Source organism: Nerophis ophidion, linkage group LG07 (genome assembly GCF_033978795.1).
Source record: "Nerophis ophidion isolate RoL-2023_Sa linkage group LG07, RoL_Noph_v1.0, whole genome shotgun sequence".
NCBI lineage: Eukaryota > Metazoa > Chordata > Actinopteri > Syngnathiformes > Syngnathidae > Nerophis > Nerophis ophidion.
Genome location: NC_084617.1, coordinates 18,079,432 through 18,100,335, shown reverse-complemented (window position 1 = coordinate 18,100,335; position 20,904 = coordinate 18,079,432). Strand labels below are relative to the sequence as shown.

Here is a 20,904-nt window from a genome sequence, read left to right as displayed (position 1 = left end):
AAAAAAAAAAACGGGTTCTAGATGTTCATCATAATTCTTGCTCTGTGTACTTTTTGAACACTTGTAGTTTGAACCGTCTCTTAAGATGAATTATATTGGTGCTTTGTTTCATTTCTTTGGTTAATCCATTCTAAAGTTTAATTCCACATACTGATATGCTATGGATACCGAGCAATCATTTCATCCGCGCCTGTAAAAATGTTGTTACTTAAACTTTGTAAATGTGAAAAATATTGTCAAACAAATGTGTTCTGTTCAACCCCAAATGGTAACATAAGCTAGCCAGTGGTGTTCTTGTCGTATTTTTTGCTTTGAAAAATATAACGTGTGACGCAGCTCGTACCTTAAAGTTTGTGCTTTACTCCACAAAAAAAGGACAATTTTAACATGAAACATGCGTTTTTAAAAAGAAAGGAACTTTCAGATAATAAACATTGAATGAAGAACATAGAATGCAGTACAAATTACAGTAGTTTTATGAAGTAATATTGATGTACAGCATTTACCTTGGAGAGCAGACTTCAATGGTACAGTACCTCCTTTGGGCTGCTTCTCCGTCAACACACCATCAGCAGCTCCTCCATATTTTTTCTGGATTAATGTCCGCTCTTTCTATATTAATTTAACATCCTGAGCTGGCGTTTAACTCATTCTGTTTGAGTATGGTGCAGACTGGCAGTGCTACGCTCCAACTGTTTCGCCAAGTTAGCTCACGCTGTCATGTTTTTGATGATTTCTTTCTTTAATTCAGTGAGTACAATCCATTTCTTTTTTTTGGCACTGTCCTTAACATTCACTTTCTTCCTTTCCATGCTTTGAAAAACAAAGATATGTCCATCTTTAGCTAAAAGCTAATGCTAGCCAGTAAGACCGGATGTTTTGATGGAATCTTACGGGGTTCACTATGGCATTTGCTGCGCCAAAAAACGGTGGTGTGGCTTGTTACCCGATTTTTTTATATAAAGCACAAGTGACAAACTCGAGGCCCAGGGGCCAGATCTTGCAAGCGAAAGCCTGGAATTTATATACGTCTTTTCCTACTTAATGCATTCAACTTTCCATTTTGACATGACAAATAGATGTACTGCAAGCATTTTCATATCCTTTAAACTTGATCTAATATTACATTTCAAACTCTTTTTTGTTGTTGTTAAAATTAAAATAAGTACATTAATATCGGCTTGACTCATGATTCTAAATCAAGTTATCCATAAAATTGTAAAAAACACCATAGTTGTTTTTATATTTTTTGGTCCCTACAGTTATTCAGGCAAATCATATAGTTGATGTAGATGCCCATATTTGCTGTACAGATTTACTTTACAAAAGAGAATTGTGGGATATTTCTCTTGTTGCCTTATTTGTGTCTGACTTTATTATATGGGTTTATATTAATGTTTGCAGGAGGAGATAGAAAGAGAATAAAAGGAAGATGAGGAATTGCAGGGATTAGGGGGGACAGAGAGACAACACCAACAAACACAACAATAAAAATAACAACCACAACAGAAGAACAGTATCTGCAAATACAATATGTGCAAATATGATACGAAAACTGATAGCAAAGAAGCAGTTAGTGAAGTAAATATTAATAACACAGAATTGGCAATGAAAATTATTGCACTACAAATGGAGCAATAAAAATACCAATAGAAATATCACTATTGATAATTAATAATAAACAATAGTGACCTCTATTATCAACAATACAGTTGTTTCAAATGAAACAATACATATATGTAATGATAACTTGAAATACAAAAGACAGCAGATAAATGGAGGGGAAGAAAGAGAAGCGAACTGTATTAACCTTGTAGATTGTTATAGTAACAATAGGATACGATTTATCAGTGTGCCATGTTTACCCATTTTCTCCCTAGGGGAACAATTTTAATATGTTTGATGCTACTATTTTTCCATTTCCTTTGAAATGCTGTAAACACCTCCAACATTTTTGTTTTTACTGTAAAATTTACATATTTTTGTGTACGTACAAATATAATTAATATGCATATATATATTGTTTTAATTTTTTAAAAATGTATTATTATTTTTCACTGCTACAAGTAGCCCTCTGAGGGAGTTTGCAACTTGCATTTGGCCCCCAATGAAAGCAAGTTGGACGCCTCTGACCTAGAGCATACACATTAGCCGAGAAACTCAAATAAGCGACAGCAAACTAAAGATACTAGTACAGGTACTCTTAAAGGTAAGTGCTGGCCTAACTGGCTTTGCCTAATAATGATGCTATCTACTATCTGGACTTGTTACTACACGCCGTCATGACAATCCAATTACAATGTGTTTGTGGTCAAGGGTGAGCTCATTTCTGCTCACTTTCTTTCTGGCGATGAATCCTCATTCATGGAAAGCAGCTTTCAGTTTCTAAGTGTAAAATATAATCAATGCTGTTTTATCCTTTGGCTCCCTGCTTTTTAACACCTCTACCGCCTTTTTTAATCTCCTTTTCAGCCGCTTTGATGGCTTTAGTCATGGTTTATTTTCAGCAAGCTTAGCAATGTTAACAATGAGTACCTCGATATCGTTCCACTTGCACAATGAAGTTGATCCAATCCCACCAATTTTCATGTGTCAGCAATTACTTCCTGTATCCAACATTTGCTTGATATCGGAAAATAGACACAGAAATGCACTTTAAACACTTAATCTTTGCATTTCTTAATCATTTTTCGATAAACATTTGGCATGTATGATAAAATCAAATCCATCTGTTCATCCATGAATATATAATATCAAACACTGTAAATATACTGCATGCATATTCTTAAATGAGCTCATATTACGATATTCCTTGAGCTAATTTTACTCCACATATTCAGTTCAGTTTATTTCAAACATGCATATGATACAGTGTAATGCATCACATATTTAATTACAGCACGTCGGAAAAGGAGTCGGAAGAAGCAGAGCCTACTTAATCCTACCCCTTTTCATATAATACCAATTTTATCCAATTTCCTTGTTAAATTTGCTTCGCCTACTCAGTGGCCTAGTGGTTAGAGTGTCCGCCCTGTGATCGGTAGGTCGTAAGTTCAAATCCCGGCCGAGTCTAAAGACTATAAAAATGGAACCCATTACCTCCCTTCTTAGCACTCCGCATTAAGGTTTGGAATTGGGGGTTAAATCACCATAAATGATTTCCGGGCGCGGCACTGCTGCTGCCCACTGCTCCCCTCACCTCCCAAGGGGGTGATCAAGGGTGATGTGTCAAATGCAGAGAATAATTTTGCCACATCTAGTATGCGTGTGACAATCATTGGTACTTTAACTTTAAATTTTTCTCCTTTTTTAACAGAACAGTGAATAAAACAAACAATAAATAAATAAATATACCAAAATTCAGTGTTTTAAAAAAGCTTTCGTAACAAAAGACACAAGTTAACCTCATAAATGAACCCGAAAATTAAATCCACATAAAAATAAATACAATTAAAAAATCAATATTTTTTAAAATATACATATGTATATTTTTTTATATGTATTTCTTTAATTTTAGAAAAAGTTGATGCAAATGCTGTTAGGTTTCTTTTAACTCTAAATATTTTTTTGTCCATTAATGACGCAACAAAAGTTTTAATGTTGTGCAAACATATTTTTGAATGTAATTCCTTTTTAAGTTGTTTTTTCCCAGCTTGTATGTCATTTTAAAAAAGCTTTTTTTCGGCCTCGCTAAAAAAAATATATGAAACAATAATAAATATACTGCAGGGTTTCCCTTTGACTGAAAAGATACATGTGGTGGTGGTCAAAAGTGTGGTTTCTCACACTATTATGCTAGATCCACTATAGCAGGGGTCACCAACGCGGTGCCCGCGGGGACCAGGTAGCCCGTAAGGACCAGATGAGTAGCCCGCTGGCCTGTTCTAAAAATAGCTCAAATAGCAGCACTTACCAATGAGCTCCCTCTATTTTTGAATTTTATTTATTTACTAGCAAGCTGGTCTCGCTTTGCTCGACATTTTTAATTCTAAGAGAGACAAAACTCAAATAGAATTTGAAAATCCAAGAAAAAAATTTAAAGACTTGGTCTTCTCTTGTTTGAATAGATGCATTTGTTTTTTTACTTTGCTTCTTTATAACTTTCAGAAAGACAATTTTAGAGAAAAAATACAACTTTAAAAATGATTTTAGGATTTTTAAATACATATACCTTTTTACCTTTTAAGTTCCTTCCACTTCTTTCCTGACAATTTAAATCAATGTTCAAGTATATATATTTTTTTATTGTAAAGAATAATAAATACATTTTAATTTAATTCTTCATTTTAGCTTCTGTTTTTTCGACGAAGAATATTTCAATCAATCAATCAATCAATGTTTACTTATATAGCCCTAAATCACTAGTGTCTCAAAGGGCTGCACAAACCACCACGACATCCTCGGTAGGCCCACATAAGGGAATTTGTGAAATATTTCTTCAAACTTATTATGATTGAAATTCAAAAAAATTATCCTGGCAAATTTAAAAAATCTTTAGAATCAAATATAAATCTTATTTCAAAGTCTTTTGAATATCTTTTAAAATTTTTGTTCTGGAAAATCGAGAAGAAATAATGATTTGTCTTTGTTAGTAATATAGTTTGGTCCAATTTGTTATATATTCTAACAAAATGCAGATTAGATTTTACCCTATTTAAAACATGTCATCAAAATTTTAAAATTAATCTTTATCAGGAAAAATTACTAATGATGTTCCATTAATTATTATTTTAATTTTTTCAAAAAGATTCGAATTAGTTAGTTTTTCTGTTCTTTTTTTAGGTTGAATTTTGAATTTTAAAGAATCGAAATTGAAGATTAACTATGTTTCATAATTTTATTTAAATTTTTTTCCTGTTTTCTCCTCTTTTAAACCGTTCAATTAAGTGTTTTTTTCATCATTTATTCCCTACAAAAAAACATCCGTAAAAGGACAAAAAATGTATGACGAAATGACAGACAGAAATACCCATTTATATTGATATATTTATCAAAGGTAAATTAAGCAAATTGTCTATTTCTGGCAATTTATTTAAGTGTGTATCAAACTGGTAGCCCTTCGCATTAATCAGTACCCAAGAAGTAGCTCTTGGTTTCAAAAATGTTGGTGACCCCTGCACTATAAACGGCACTCTCCCACTATGATGCTAGATCCACTATAGACTGGACTCACATACTATGATGCTAGATCCACTATAGACTGGACTCACACACTATGATGCTAGATCCACTTAACGTCCATTGCACCAGTCACCCAGAGGGGGGTCCCCTCCAATGTTTCTCATTGTAAACCCATTGGGTTTGAGTTTTTTCTTGCTTTGATGTGGGATATGAGCCAAGGATGGCGTTGTGGCTTGTGCAGCCCTTTGAGACACTCGTGATTTAGGGCTATATAAATAAACTTTGATTGATGATTGATGATCAATTGGTCATGGGCGTGGTCACCATGATCGATTTAATTTGCTAAATGTGCTATATTTGTCCATTTTTAAAAAGCCTCAAAAATGTATGCACACTGCACATTTGAAAACAAATGTGTTATTAAAGGTGGCATATGTAATAATTTCATGTCAAGTCATCATTAAATGGCCCTTGATTGATTGATTAAAACTTTTATTAGTAGATTGCACAGTTCAGTACATATTCCGTACAATTGAGCACTAAATGGTAACACCCGAATACATTTTTCAACTTGTTTAAGTCGGGGTCGACGTTATTCAATTCATGGTAAATTAATGTATGGTTAATCAATTCTTGATATGTCAAAAGGCATTAATAAATCATGTTCTTTTCGAATGCCTCTATAACTGATAACAGTAGTTCAGCCGGGATCTGCTCATTTGAAAATTAGATTTAGAGCCTTGAAATCTTATTGTTTTCATATCGATGCCCCACCGTCCACCGTTTGACCAATTAGAAAGTCAGCGAGGGTGTCACATTCATCATGCCAGTTACGCACCACCCTCTTCGTCTGGCTACTGCCACTGGTAAAGTTGTTAAACATGTCAGACCTTAGTAAATCTGAAAGGCGTCGTTACGATTCTCAACTTATTCATGACAAAGCCAAGAACAAAACGAGGATTTGTATCGGAGATGCCTTTGAAAGATGGAGACATTTGAAGGCGGAGAAGATTTTTTCATCTGACGCCAAACTTGCTAATTTCCTCCTTGATAGGTAAGTCAGGCATTTGTTTTCTTATTACTTGTAATAAATGAAAATAGACATTTCGTGTGTAAACTATATTGTCAACAAGAGAAGTATCCCACGCTTCTCATCTACATCAACAATATGAATTGCCTGAGTGGCTGGACCGGACAGATTTTAAAAAATAGATTTTTGATTTGTTTTTAATCGGTTAAGAATTGTTACAAGTAAGAATCACGATTAATTTGAAAATCTTTTTTTTGACACCCCTAATAAACATACTGTACAGATAAATACAAATGAACATGAAATGATAAATTAATGAATGAATGAATGGAGAAATACATGGTATCAGACGCTGTGGTTCTCAGCATTCTGATTCCTACTTGTAATAACTGTTTCTTATACATGCTCATATTCGGATATTGCTTGAGCTCATTTTACTCCACAGTGTCAGTTTACACATTTTAAAGTCTAAATTTCCCTTTAAGGTGTTTTCCCCCTGGTTGCATAGTACATATCGAATCAAAACACATTTTCTGTTTCCTTGCTGAAAAAACTAAATGATAACCAATAGGGATACTGTATAGAGAGAGTACCATACATGAAAATTCACATCAAAGAATGAATGAATGAACGATATCAGACAAAGTGGTTCTCAGCATTCTGCTTCCTATTTGTAAAAACTGCATATTAAGAATAATACTATTTTTAAATATTATATTGAAAATTACATTGTTTGAGCTCATTTCACAATGTTGTGCCAGGCACCATGTATACTTTTTAATGAAAATGTTAAGTTGTTCTTCCCCAATTTATATGTAGTAAGGCTATGGAATATTTATGGATTGTATAGCACTTTTTTTACCTTCAAGGTACTCAAAGCGCTTTGAAACTATTTCCACAATCACCCATCCATACACACATTCACAAACTGATGGCGGGAGTTGCCATTTAAGACTGGAACCACGACCCTATCAGGACCAAGGGAGAAGTGTCATGCTCAAGGATATAACGGATAAGACTTTGATGGCGGAAGCCGGGGTTCGAACCAGGAACCCTTAGGTTGCTCTCCCAACCAAGCCATATCAAAGCTCTCAAAACACTTCCTGCCTCACCAGAAATATATAATGAAACCAAAACAAATAAATATATAGATGTATAACATGATGAATAAACAATAAAATATTATTATCCTCAGTGGCCTTTTGGGTAGTGTCCGCCCTGAGATCACTGATGATTACGATCAAATGCAGAGGATAATTTCACCGCACCTAGTGTGTGTGACAATCATTGCCACTTTAACTTTTAAAATACATTGTTGTTCTCCGCCTTCTGCTTCCCCCATAGACATTGCTTGAGCTAATTTTGCACCACTGTATTGACACAGTAAAAGTTATTGTGCCAGCATATACATTTTTAGATGTCATTTTGACCGTCGTTTTCTCCCAGGTTGTAAAGTACATATCTAAAGTTGTTTTTTGGATTTGAGCCTCCCGTGCGTGCGATGCCGTGCGACCTCTGACCTCGCCTTGTGCGACCGCACTTCCATGCCATCTTTTTTTTTTTACGTCTTATTTTAGTCCTGCTCCCTCCCTCCTAAGCAACATCTCGCTGCTGGCCGCCGCTCCTCAGTTCTGCTTCGCTTGCCATGACACCCACCCTTCACTTCTTTATCCAGCCGACCATTACTGTTCTCCCCTTCTACGTCCATCCATCCGTCCATCTGTTGGTCTAAGTCTTGACCAGCTTTTTGCTCCTTCCTGTTGGTCCATCGGCATCTATCCGAGGTGATGTGCAAGAGCGAGGGAGTGAATGTATCCAGCCAGGGAGATGCTCGCCTTGCTTTTTTCCTCCTCCCTCTCTTCCTCCCTCTCTTTCTCTCTCTCTCTCTTTCTCTCTCTTTCTCTGTGCGAGCATGTTGTTCGGCGCCGCCACAGATGAGCTGGAAAGAGGAGGGGAAGCGGATGTATCTGGACCGAGCAAGACGGGATGAGTTTGGATTGGCGCACGCGACTAAACAGTGGCTTTGATCATATACTGCTCTCTCTATCCATCACTCTTTCACACATACTCACTCACACACACACACACACTTTCACCCGCCGGATGTCTCCTCGCTAGCCTGAACCAGAAAGGTGCAGAAGCTCGCCGTTATCTCCGCGCAAAACCCCTAAAAGCTTTGTGTGTGTGTGTGTGTTAGAGAGTGCACGTGTGTGTGTAAATGACTCTCACCTCGCTGTGTGGCCACCACACAGGATTGTTGTCAAGGAGGGATGAGTGTATAGGTGTTGGTTTTACTTTTACCTTTTAGAAGTAATCTCAGGTGTTTCCTGTGCAGGAGGTGCGGGAGCAGTGGCCGCCCCGCTGGCGGATGCGGGGGATCCCTTATGATGGACCTGAAGGAAAGCCCCGGCAGCCAGGAGAGCCTGCACCCCACTTCCTGGCAGGCCTTCGCTCAGAGCAGCACCCTGCATGGCCTCCGCTTCCTCTTCCCCTACGGCCACGGCACGGCACGCCGCCTGCTGTGGGCGGTGGCGCTGCTGGCCTGCCTGGCCTTGTTGGCCCTGGAGAGCGCCGAGCGGCTGGCCTACTTCTTCTCCTTCCCCCACGTGACCAGCTTGGACGCGGTGGTGTCCGGCAGCCTGGTGTTCCCCGCCGTGACGATCTGCAACCTCAACGGGTACCGCTTCAGCCGGCTGACGCGCAACGACCTGTACCACGCCGGCGAGCTGCTGGCTCTGCTGGACGTGCACCTCGACATCCCGCAGCCGCACCTGGCCGAGCCCGACGTGCTGGCCTTCCTGCGGGAGACGGCCAACTTTACGGCGTATAAGCCCAAGGTGTTCGGCATGAAAGAGTTCATGGAGCGCGTCGGACACGACCTGAGAGAGATGATGCTCTACTGCCGCTACCAAGGCCAGGAGTGCAACCACGCCGACTTCCAAACCGTGAGTAAACGCTTAAACATCAGTTGGGGTTCGTTTGGGGTCGTCTGTCAGCTCGTAGGTTGCCATGGATTATTTTTCTTCTGGTGACGAGAGTTGATTTATTATGAAAAGCTGCTCTTTCTGTCCTTGGAACTGTCGTATGGCTCTAGGTTGTCATTTTGTGTTATCCTCTCGGCCATCACATCACTCTTATACCGCAGCGGTTTCACACACACACGCACACTCACACATTTTTCTGTTCTGGCACGTTCCAGAGAGAAACCTTACGACTGATCTTTCCAGGCCTTTTTATGTTTCATCAAGGCACAAAGTCGACACCCACTTGTTGCTCCGACAACGCCTCAGCTGGGTTGTAAGCGATGATTGGAGCTGCGAGTCCTGGGAGAAATACATTTTCAAAGTCTGTCATCTCCTCTGAACATTTTCTTGTTGGATTAAAAGTTGATACTTTTGAAAGCGGTTTCTGCAAAACACACTGTAGGGGTCAAGCTTGGGTCAATTAGGATCCGATTTCTGGTTATTTCCCAATATTTACAGCCGATAATAATTTCGGAATCAGGATAGTTTTATTGCCATTGTTCGAGAACAGGTTCTCAAACTAAAATTTTTTCTTGGTACAAGGGTGCAACATAAAACACCTAACACAGAATAGGTGACAGGTAATAAAAATGAGCTGTAACTGAACCATCAGGTCTTGTTAATCATGAGTCTGAAAGTGATTTTAAACATTACTAGCATACGTCAGTAAACAGCTAGACAAGGCTCTGAGTTTTAAACAATATTTTTTTTTAGGAAAGTTGGACCTGTAGCAACTATGGCTTTAAATGTTGACAAATGTCGACAATTAAATTTGTCGCCGACAATTATGTTTGTAGACAGTAGTCGTGACCGCACCACTTGTGTTTTTCCGAGCAGAAGTGGGTCCCCACCGCCACTCGCAAAAACATCGTTAGTGATAACATGTAACATGTGAACACATTTCCTTTTATTCTTGTTAAAAACATTGCTCATTTTGCAAAGCGAACCTTGTTTTTATGGCAGTACATTTGTGATACGCGAGCTTTTAAAGAGGAGGCATGATGTCATACATTTGGAGGGAGGATGCGGTCTCAACCTTGGTAAGACTTTAGTCTTTAGACTTCCTTTTTATTGTCATTCAAATTTGAACTTTACAGATAACAACATTTTGTTGCGTTAGCTCTTTGTAGTATAAAACAGCAATAAGGTGCAGCTATAAATAAAAAGGTTACTGTACAGATATATATATTGCACTTTTGCATATGCATCCATGTTTATGGATGTGTGTTATATTGTCTTTATTTTCCAGCGAGTTAATACATTTTTGGGGGGAATTGAGGGGATTATTATGATGCGTTCATGGCCTGAGGGAAGAAGCTGTTACAGAAACTTGAGGTTCTGCTACAGGGGCCTTGGAACGTCTTTCTAAAGTCCAGCGGTGAAAACAGTCCTTGGTGGGGGTGGGAGGAGTCTTTTCCGCTGTCCTCACCACTCTCTCTACAGAGACTTCCAGTCTGAGGCACTGCAGGCTTCAGTCCAGACAGAAATGCAGTTGGTCAGTAGGCTCTCTATAGTATAGAGCAGTGGTCCCCAACCTTTTTTTTATCCGCGGACCGGTCAACGCTTAATAATTTGTCCCGCGGCCCGGGTCGGGGTGGGGGATGAATCCTTTTTTAATTTTTTTTTTTAATTATTTTATTTTTTTGTCATGAAAAAGGGACGTTTTTGTCATGAAAAAGGGAGGTTTCTGTGGTTGGTGCACTAATTTTAAGTGTATGTTGTGTTTTTTATGTTGATTTAATTTAAAAATATATATATATGTATTTGTTTTTAAAAATAAAAATGAATAAAAAATTCTTCTGCGGCCCGGTGGTTGGGGACCACTGGTATAGAGTGTTAGCTTCTACCTTGCAAGCTAGCTAACAAGTGTGAGACGAAGTTGTGTGAAAAATAACTATCATTTTAGCCAAAGTCAGCCAGCTGAACTGTGTTTACATCAATTAAATTACTTTTTAAAGCAGTGTCAATTTGCAATACCGTAAAAAAGGCACAATAACAAACGCAAAACGCGCTCACACACAAACACACAGCAACAGACAGGCACCAATGCTGAGGTATGATACGATTAAACATCCAGTCTATTAAACATTTTAAGAATTAATCAAAGATACAATTGTACACATTTAGTCTATTAAAATGCTGAATCTTCCAAGAGTTAATCAATCGTCAATATACCAGTGTGCAGCTTTTTAAACATCACAAAATGCTTCTTTTGTTTTTGAGGAAGTTAGATTTTGTTTTTCTTTACATTGTTGCTATTTTAACACAAGGTTATTTGTGTTTTGATTTTTTGTTTTTTATCAATTTGCCTTTCCTTTCTTATTAATAAAAAACATTTAATAATAGTTTAATTTTTTTGTAACAGCTGAATGAGCAGCACAGTCACAGTAAATATTTATGAATTAATTAGTCATCTTTGTTGTTAGTAAGCACACGCCTAAAATACTTAAACTGTGTTTAGAGGTTGATGGAAAAATTAGAGTCATTAAATGTGTATACGCTTTATTATCCAACCAGTTGACCAATCGTTAAGGCAACTATTGACTAATTAACTATCAAAGTAATCTTTAATTGCAGCCCTAGTTGCAACATGTTTAATGCGGCGCTAATGTTGTGGCTAATTTAGCTGCAAAAACATTAGGTGATATCACAAAGGCCTTTATTATGTGTCTAAAAGGAGCATCGACATTTGTATGTCAAAATATGGGAACTCGTGGTAAATTGGTAAATATGGGATTTCTCTAGATTACAATAACTCACCATCTATTGATTTTAATACTCATCACAGGAACCCTGAAATATTGCACACATTTAAATAAAAAAAATTCAGGGCTCCTTAACATAGCTTATATTTGAGACATTTGTTAAGCTGTCTGACATTTATTTTTGGATGTTACAGAAAGTACTAGAATGTGTTCACTGCTGCCTGCTCTTCTTTCCTTTATATAAAAGGTTTCCTATTTGTCAAGATTTGTCAAACAAAGTTTGGATTTTTTGCAGAGATATCTTTTCTGTCCATCCATCTCTGTCGCGCTATTTGATTGAATCACGGAACATTAAGTTTAATGACCCTACATTATATTTGGCTAGAATTATTGACAATTGGAGTATTTTTTATTCTTAAATGAATTTAATATAGAAAATTGGGCTTCAGCAAAAATAAAGTTTCTAATGCAGGGCAAGCAGGCATGGCTACAGTTACTTCTCTTTCTCCATGCATTTTTTGAAATACTAAATATTGGTATCATGTGTGTATATTGTATCTGCTAATGTAGTTTTGTTGTAGTTGCAACAAACAAAAGGCTGATACCGATATACAGTACAGGCCAAAAGTTTGGAAACACCTTCTCTTTCAATGCGTTTTCTTTATTTTCATGACTATTTACATTGTATATTGTCACTGAAGGCATCCAAACTATGAATGAACACGTGGAGTTATGTACTTCAGAAAAAAGGTGAAATAACTGAAAACATGTTTTGTATTCTAGTTTCTTCAAAATAGCCACCCTTTGCTCTTAATACTTTTTTGCACACTCTTGGCATTCTCTCGATGAGCTTCAAGAGGCAGTCACCCGAAATGGTTTTCACTCCACAGGTCTGCTTGAAAAAGGTGTGTCCAAACTTTTGGTCTGTACTGTATGGCAAAATGCCAAATATTGGCGCCATTAATCGGTCGATTTCTTATATCTAGGTCAACAATGCATGTCTCAGTTGTTACAGGTTGTTTGGCCTTGGTCTGTTCTCTGCCGATAGTTGTTGAAATTGTTTTCGTCCTTGCATTCAAGTAGCTGTTTAATCTCCTGTAGACTGGGGTCCACCCGACTGTATTATTGCAGAAATTTTAATTTTTAACATCTCATTTGAAGATGGGCTCTGTCACTGTTTAATTGTTGCTGCTCAGTGTGAAACATGAATCTCCAGATTCATCTGTAATATAAACACATTTGCTAGATTTCAGGGATTTCCATTTTCCAATCCATTTTTGGTCTCTGATTCCCATCCAATGTTTTGGCATCAGATCCGATCTGATTTCAAGCTCCGATGTGATACTTTGACAATATATCTAAGAACTGAAAATGTTTTAGAGGAAGTAACTAAAATAAACGCAATTGAAATAAAACATATCTTATTACCTTTCAAATTTGCTAAATCATATCTGTTAAATGTGTGGTATTGAATGCTGCATTATTAAAAAAAAAAAAAAAAGAATAGACTGGGTAATGTACAATAACTAAGGCCTTTCTGTATCCAGAGACCTACTTTTCTGAGTTTGTAAACAATAAAAAAATGACCCAAAAATGACTAATAACAACAAGAAAAATAAATGATTGCAGAACTTATCACAGTTTCTTTCTTCTTCACTCTCGTCCACTTTCTCATTGTTTTTCTTTGAGATATCTCTCTGTAGCCGCACTCAGCTGTTCCCCCCGAACTCCTATATTCACACACAGGCCACACATCACTAATAGGTGGACGGCTCTCATGTGCACTATATTTGGAGCAGTCTTGCGCTTATTTTACTCATTAAACAAATCACCGAAGCAACAAAAATACAAATTGGGGCATTTTTCCAATTGAATTAATGAATCTACTTAATGAATCATTGCAGCTCCAAGTGGGACACATCCGTGGTAAAGATCAGCTGGGTTTGGCAGCTCATCAGCCAAACACTGGTCAGTTGAAAAAAGGCAAATATCGGACAATTGGGACGTCTCTACTAGATTTTAAGGTACAGTAGATTCCAAGACCAGCCGCGTTTTTAGGAAATAAACGTTAAGAAAATAAGTCAGCCATATATATATAAGAAATTTAAAAACATGGATTATAATGTTGAAAAACGAAACTGCATTTTTTTTATTTCATCAATCATCCAAAATCCTTAAGTGAGAAGTATACACGTATTTCCCTTTTCTGTGGATTCTACTTCGTAACCTACTGCTTGGAAGAGGCGTCTAACAATGCAGGTTTTGAGGATTAATCTTTTCCTCCTATAAAGCCCTCTAAAAAACATCCCAAAAACTTTCAACATTACCCTATCGCCACTTCCCTAAACAACCGCTCAGAGAACGCTGTTTTCTGTGTTGGATACCACTAATCATGGTAGACTTTGTGAAAGCCTTAGAGCAATATGTTGGAGCACTAGTAAAATACAATACAAGAAAAAAATCAACCATGTGCTTATTCAAGGATATATAGCTGTCCAGCTTCGCACCAGTAAACACCTCGGAGTGCCTGTATTGGATACTTTACATGCAAAGCCATATAATCAGGTTTTGCTGATATCGAACCAGTATTTGATACACCTCTATAAGCTAGTGTTTGCTACACAGCGTGTGCAATTCTGCACTGACATGCAGGTACAGTGGGGCAAAAAAGTGTTTAGTCAGCCACCGATTGTGCAAGTTCTCCCACTTAAAATGATGACAGAGGTCTGTAATTTTCATCATAGGTACACTTCAACTGTGAGAGACAGAATGTGAAAAAAAAAATCCAGGAATTCACTTGGTAGGAATTTTAAAGTATTTGTAAATTATGGTGGAAAATAAGTATTTGGTCAACCATTCAAAGCTCTCACTGATGGAAGGATGTTTTGGCTCAAAATCTCACGATACATGGCCCCATTCATTCTTTCCTTAACACAGATCAATCGTCCTGTCCCCTTAGCAGAAAAACAGCCCCAAAGCATGATGTTTCCACCCCCATGCTTCACAGTAGGTGTGGTGTTCTTGGGATGCAACTCAGTCTTCTTCCTCCTCCAAACACGACGAGTTGAGTTTATACCAAAAAGTTCTATTTTGGTTTCATCTGACCACATGACATTCTCCCAATCTTCTGCTGTAACATCCATGTATCCATTTTGGTATAAACTCAACTCATCGTGTTTGGAGGAAGAAGAATACTGAGTTGCATCCCAAGAACACCACACCTACTGTGAAGCATGGGGGTGGAAACATCATGCTTTGGGGCTGTTTTTCTGCTAAGGGGACAGGACGATTGATCCGTGTTAAGGAAAGAATGAATGGGGCCATGTATCGTGAGATTTTGAGCCAAAACCTCCTTCCATCAGTGAGAGCTTTGAATGGTTGACCAAATACTTATTTTCCACCATAATTTACAAATAAACTCTTTGAAATTCCTACAATGTGAATTCCTGAATTTTTTTTCACATTCTGTCTCTCTCAGTTGAAGTGTACCTATGATGAAAATTACAGACCTCTGTCATCATTTTAAGTGGGAGAACTTGCACAATCGGTGGCTGACTAAATACTTTTTTGCCCCACTGTATACTCTGTACATACAAGAACTTTGTTTGATGGCAGTTTTCCCTCCCTCCCTCTAAGGGTGCCCCCCTGTTGCCATTAGAAGGCTGCAGTTTAAAGTCACTCTCATATACATCCACTTTCTCTGCAAAGTAATGTAAATAGTTATCGCGGTGAGACGTGATATCTCGTGTAGCGTCCTGGCATGTCCTCTCTAGTCGTTTTCCGCCCGGCGGCCATCTTGGATGTTATGGTCCACTTTCAATGATAATCAAGTTGACAGAGAGACTCCAAGAAGGCCTCAGCCTGTTGCTGCAGCTGCTTGCTTGTCGCCTCACTGGGTCTCATCTCCCTCGTTAGCGCAGCGACGCACCTTCAAACCCCCCCCCCAATGCTAAAAAAAATACTCCCCAAAAATAGAACGACAAAGCATGCATCAATGCACGTGCATTTAGAGAAACCAAAACACGCACACACATATGTGGTTTATGACGCACTCCTTGGTCATTTGTGTCAGTTTTTTTTTGTGTGCTGACTGATTGGATGGGGGTGTCATGTGACTCGTACAGCTGTAAGAGCCTCCAGTAAGATGCACGTTTGTGGAAACATGCATGGATATGCGTCATCTCGCATTGTTTTCAACAGATGCGCACATGCTGACTAAGCTTGTTTTATTACTAAAACACACACAGCTGCAGCCTGCCTTTCCTAATTCATCTTATGAAGCACTTTGGATGCAGTAGAAGAGCTGCCCCAGTGGGGACATCCAAGTGGAAGGCAATTATCTTGAAAATGTAGATAATACCATAGCTTTTTCACACTTCTAGATGAGCACAAGGGTGGTGCAAACTTGCTGTGACACGCTGATCATGTGACCAGCCTTTCTCATACAGTAATCCTGTAAAATGGCTGTAGCGATAGATTTGACATTAATCCACTTGTGATGTGCGAAGTGAATGCTGGGTGTTAGACAATTGTTCAAACTATGTCCCATAACTCTTACGGCTGAGATACAAGAAGTGTGAAGTGTACAGTAGTGTCATTCCTGGGATTTGAACCGTTTTAGGGATGCCCCGGGCAGCACGGCGGTAGAGTGGTTAGTGCATCTGCCTCACAATACGAAGGACCTGAGTAGTCCTGAATTGAATCCCGGGCTCTGAATCTTTCTGTGTGGAGTTTGCATGTTCTCCCCGGGATTGTTTGAGTTCCCTCCGGGTACTCCGGCTTCCTCCCACCTCCAAAGACATGCACCTGGGGATAGGTTGATTGGCAACACTAAATTGGCCCTAGTGTGTGAATGTGCGTGTGAATGTTGTCTGTCTATCTGTGTTGGCACTGCGATGAGGTAGCAACTTGTCCAGGATGTACCCCGCCTTCCGCCCAAATGCACCTGAGATAGGCTCCCGCGACCCCAAAAGGGACAAGCGGTAGAAAATGAATGGATGGATAGGAATGCCCCAAATATAGTGAATGTTAAAGGTCCCAGGGAGCTGAGTGGGTCTGTCATAAAAGTGAGTCATATGTTTTTTTTTTACTTTCAATACTTAAATCTTTAGATCAATATGATATTTTTGTTCAATATGATATTTTTGTTTTCATGCGCTTTTTGTCAAAGAAAACCAATTTTCATATTCACGCAAATCTTATTAAATGACAACCTCACCAACTATGTTTTTATTGCATATAATAAGTTCGCTAAGATGTTTCCATTTTCAACGCCATTGTGCGTCTAATTCAAATTTATGGTACTCTACTCTGGCGCCATCGAGTGGTTGAGGGGTCAAATTACACCTAATAGGAGTTGCACGTACAGTAACCTTTAAAGGAAAATGCTTGGGTTGATTTTCTTTTCCTCGAAAAAGCCTTATAAGAAGGCAGGTCTACAGTATGGCAAAAACGGGCATTATGAAGGGAATCAATAGGGGAACTTTGATGTATGCTCACTCAATAACTCATACTCAAAATAACAACAAACAGACAATGCATGAATGCACATGTTGAAATACATTTCTTTACTTACTCCTGTGGCCATATTTTATCTTGCTAACCTTTTACAATTGAGCAATCTGTTGCATGATGTCATCCACAGAGAAAATACAAGGGGTATCACTAGGTTGGACCGACAGGGGGAGGTTTAGCCCCCAGGAGGTTCTTGTGAAAAAATGATTGCACTTGCAAGATTATTTCGCTCACACCGTTTTGGCACTGTAATAGAATTACAAAACACACACTGAATACGTCTAAATGGTTGAAAGTGGACGTGTAAGAAAGCTTCAGTAATCTTTAGTAAGCTTGGGGTGGCTCAAACACATAAGTACAGTGTTTTTGCATGGACAAGCTTGCAGGCAACTTGCAAATAGGGAAACATTGCACAAATAATAGCAGTGTAAACAAACTTGCACAGCTATACAGAGTTGACCTGGAAACAGAGGTGGTTCTGGTGGACAGAAACTTTCTTGCCTGGAAAATGGGCTGGATGTCCACTCAAAGATACGTTGTCTGTGCACATCTTGTTGGTACTGTATTAGAATTACACGGCAAAATCTGAAAAAATTGAAATGGTTGCAAAGCAATATTGTTAATTCTTTGATATTACTGCAATGGTAATTTAGGGCCTTTAGACCACAGGTGTCAAATTCAAGGCCCACAGGCCCCCAGGACTATCACAATAACCTGCCATTTATGGTGATAACGATAAAAGTGAAGATAAAAATAAAAACCCATAGAACTCCACCTTTTTTTTACTATGACTGGGTCAGTGCATCCGGTCATCAGAGCCCCCAAAACAATTCTCTAAAGCCATGTCTACACTAAGTCGTTTAACCCCTTAAAAGAATAATTATTTAGCCTAAGGCCCGTTTCAGCCACACTAAACCAGCGTTTAAGGTCGCCCTCCTCCAGACAAATTTTTACACGGGTAAGTCAGCCGTGTAATTCTTGAATCTCGGGCACTTAGCTTTGTATGAACCTTTCAATCGGTTACAAAGTGAGTTCGGAGAGAAAGTGACGCCAGAAAGAACACACCACAGTGAGCTTCAAAATAAAGCTCAGATCTAACCACTGGAAGTATGAAGGCGAGTCATCAGGACATGCAGTGTTTGTCCTTCTTCTACATGTACAGACGCTTGTTGAAATCACACATGAATACCTTAAGAAAAAGCAATTGCAGCTATTTGGGATACAACACTTCTCAGATGGCAAGAGTATGTTCCAATGTTCAGCCGGGTCAGCTGTGATGCTACTTACCAAAAAACTTTGTCCATTTGTCGAAGGAGAGACAAGGAGAATGCAGGCTCCCGTGGATGTGATAAAAAGACAGCATGTGCTTTATATTACCTGGCCGTCGAGGAAAACGGCGAATGCATTTGGACTGGTAAAACAGACTGAATCAGTTATTGTCCGCCATGTATGTCGCGGACTCAACGTCTAGATCCAGAGTTTATAAAGTCCCCAAAAACAAAAGGACAATGAAGGTGAAGGAACAAGAGTGAGGAGTGTTCTGACCAGATACCTAAATCCCTAGATTAATGTAAAATCTTCTTTATCACATTGTTTATGTGTCTAATAAAGATTTGATTAATTTATGATAGCTCAGGTGTGATTCACTACAATAGGGCCCCACAGGACACTGAAATCTAGTTAATTGAAATACTACAACACTGAATATTGTTCAGATAAGTTACATTAAAGAACTTGTACTCAAGGCAACACTGGAGATGATTGACGTGCACAATTTCCGCGCATGTGTAATAGGTCTCGTTGCGCCGACGAACAGAGGGTGGGGTGTGTCTTAAATGGTGGCATTGTTGTGTGTGGACATGGATAAGGTTAGGTGTGATTTACCCTGGATAACCTTATCCAGCTTAGTGTAAACAGGGGGCCCAGTCAAAATTGATTCCCGCTGCGTTGGCCCAAGAGCTTGTTAAACTTGCACTGCTGGAACTTTCTGTCCACAACTGATTACTCGTGTAGGACAAACATTTGCATCTGTGGGTATTGTAATGATATGTGTTTGGAATAATTAAAATTTCCGTTGTGTCCAAAAAAATGAAAGAGTTGGCCATTTGTATGGTGTTTATGAGATTGTAAAAGACTGTTATTGATTCAATGTTGCTTGAACATTTTTCTTGTTATTAACTGTTCTTTGTTCAAGAAAAATAATTATTCATAAAGTATTTGGATGTATTAATTAAATCAATGTATTATTGCCTGCCAAAAAGTGATTCAAAGTGATATTTTGATATAGACACATCTTATCTAAATTACTAAATTAGTAGACTACCCTTAGGAGATGCACCGATGAGATTTGCCAATATCAAAATATTAGTTTGAATCACTTTGGCAACCATAAGTTGATGTGTGGGGTAGATTTCAGCTTTTTAAAGGGTACTTCAACACACAAACAGTACAGTATGTACTTCCATCCATCCATTCATTTTCTACCTCTTGTCCCTCTCGGGGTCTTATCATATATGTAACTCTCTTTAGGGTATTCTAATAAATTATGCAGAGATGAGATGTGTCAATATAGGGCTGAGCGCTATGGCCTTTTTTTAATATCGCAATATTTTTAGGCCATATCGCGATACACGATATATATCTCTGGGGCGGCATGGCGTAGTGGGTGGAGCGGCCGTGCCAGAAACTTGAGGGTTGCAGGTTCGCTTCCCACCTATTGACATCCAAAATCGCTGCTGTTGTGTCGTTGGGCAGGACACTTCACCCTTGCCCCCGGTGCCGCTCACACTGGTGAATGAATGATGAATGAATGATAGGTGGTGGTCGGAGGGGCCGTAGGCGCAAACTGGCAGCCACGCTTCCGTCAGTCTACCCCAGGGCAGCTGTGGCTACAGATGTAGCTTACCACCACCAGGTATGAATGAATGATGGGTTCCCACTTCTCTGTGAGCGCTTTGAGTATCTAACAATAGAAAAGTGCGATATAAATCTAATCCATTATCATTATTATTATTATATCTCGATATTTTGCCTTAGCCTTGAATCAACACTTGATACATATAATCACAGCAGTATGATGATTCTATGTGTGTACATTAAAACATTCTTGTTCATACTGCATTAATATATGCTCATTTTAAACTTTCATGCAGAGAAGGAAATCACAAGTCAATTGACCAAAACTGTTTTTATTAAACAGTTATTAAGCAGTGACACAAACGTTCATGTCATTTCCAAAACAGAAAGTGCAAGATTGTCAGAGACATTTTAAGTGTCAAATAAAAATTAGCTGCATAATAGAAAATCGAATAGACAATTTTTTTCATACGGTGTTGATCTGGAAAGGTTTGCCTCGGCATTTTGATGGTGTGGCACCGAACGGAGATGTTGACATGCGGCGTTACCATGAATTGATTGACGTGGATCCCGACTTAAACAAGTTGAAAAACTTTACTCGGGTGTTACCATTTAGTGGTCAATTGTATGGAATATGTACTGTACTGTGCAATCT

At 38.6% G+C, this 20,904-nt stretch overlaps 1 protein-coding gene across 2 annotated transcripts in view; it reads left to right on the top strand.

Moving 5' to 3' along the window:
* asic2 (acid-sensing (proton-gated) ion channel 2) overlaps positions 1-20,904 on the top strand; it is a 755,611-nt gene that overhangs the window by 5,176 nt on the left and 729,531 nt on the right. Inside the window, exons 1-2 of one of the 2 annotated variants that reach the window (XM_061905483.1) lie at positions 8,099-8,283; positions 8,487-9,096. In XM_061905483.1, coding sequence (XP_061761467.1) covers positions 8,536-9,096 — 561 coding nt within the window. In that variant the 5' untranslated portion in view covers positions 8,099-8,283; positions 8,487-8,535. Of the gene's footprint in view, positions 1-8,098; positions 8,284-8,486; positions 9,097-20,904 lie in introns of those variants that run through there. The other variant, XM_061905484.1, reaches the window with a different exon arrangement.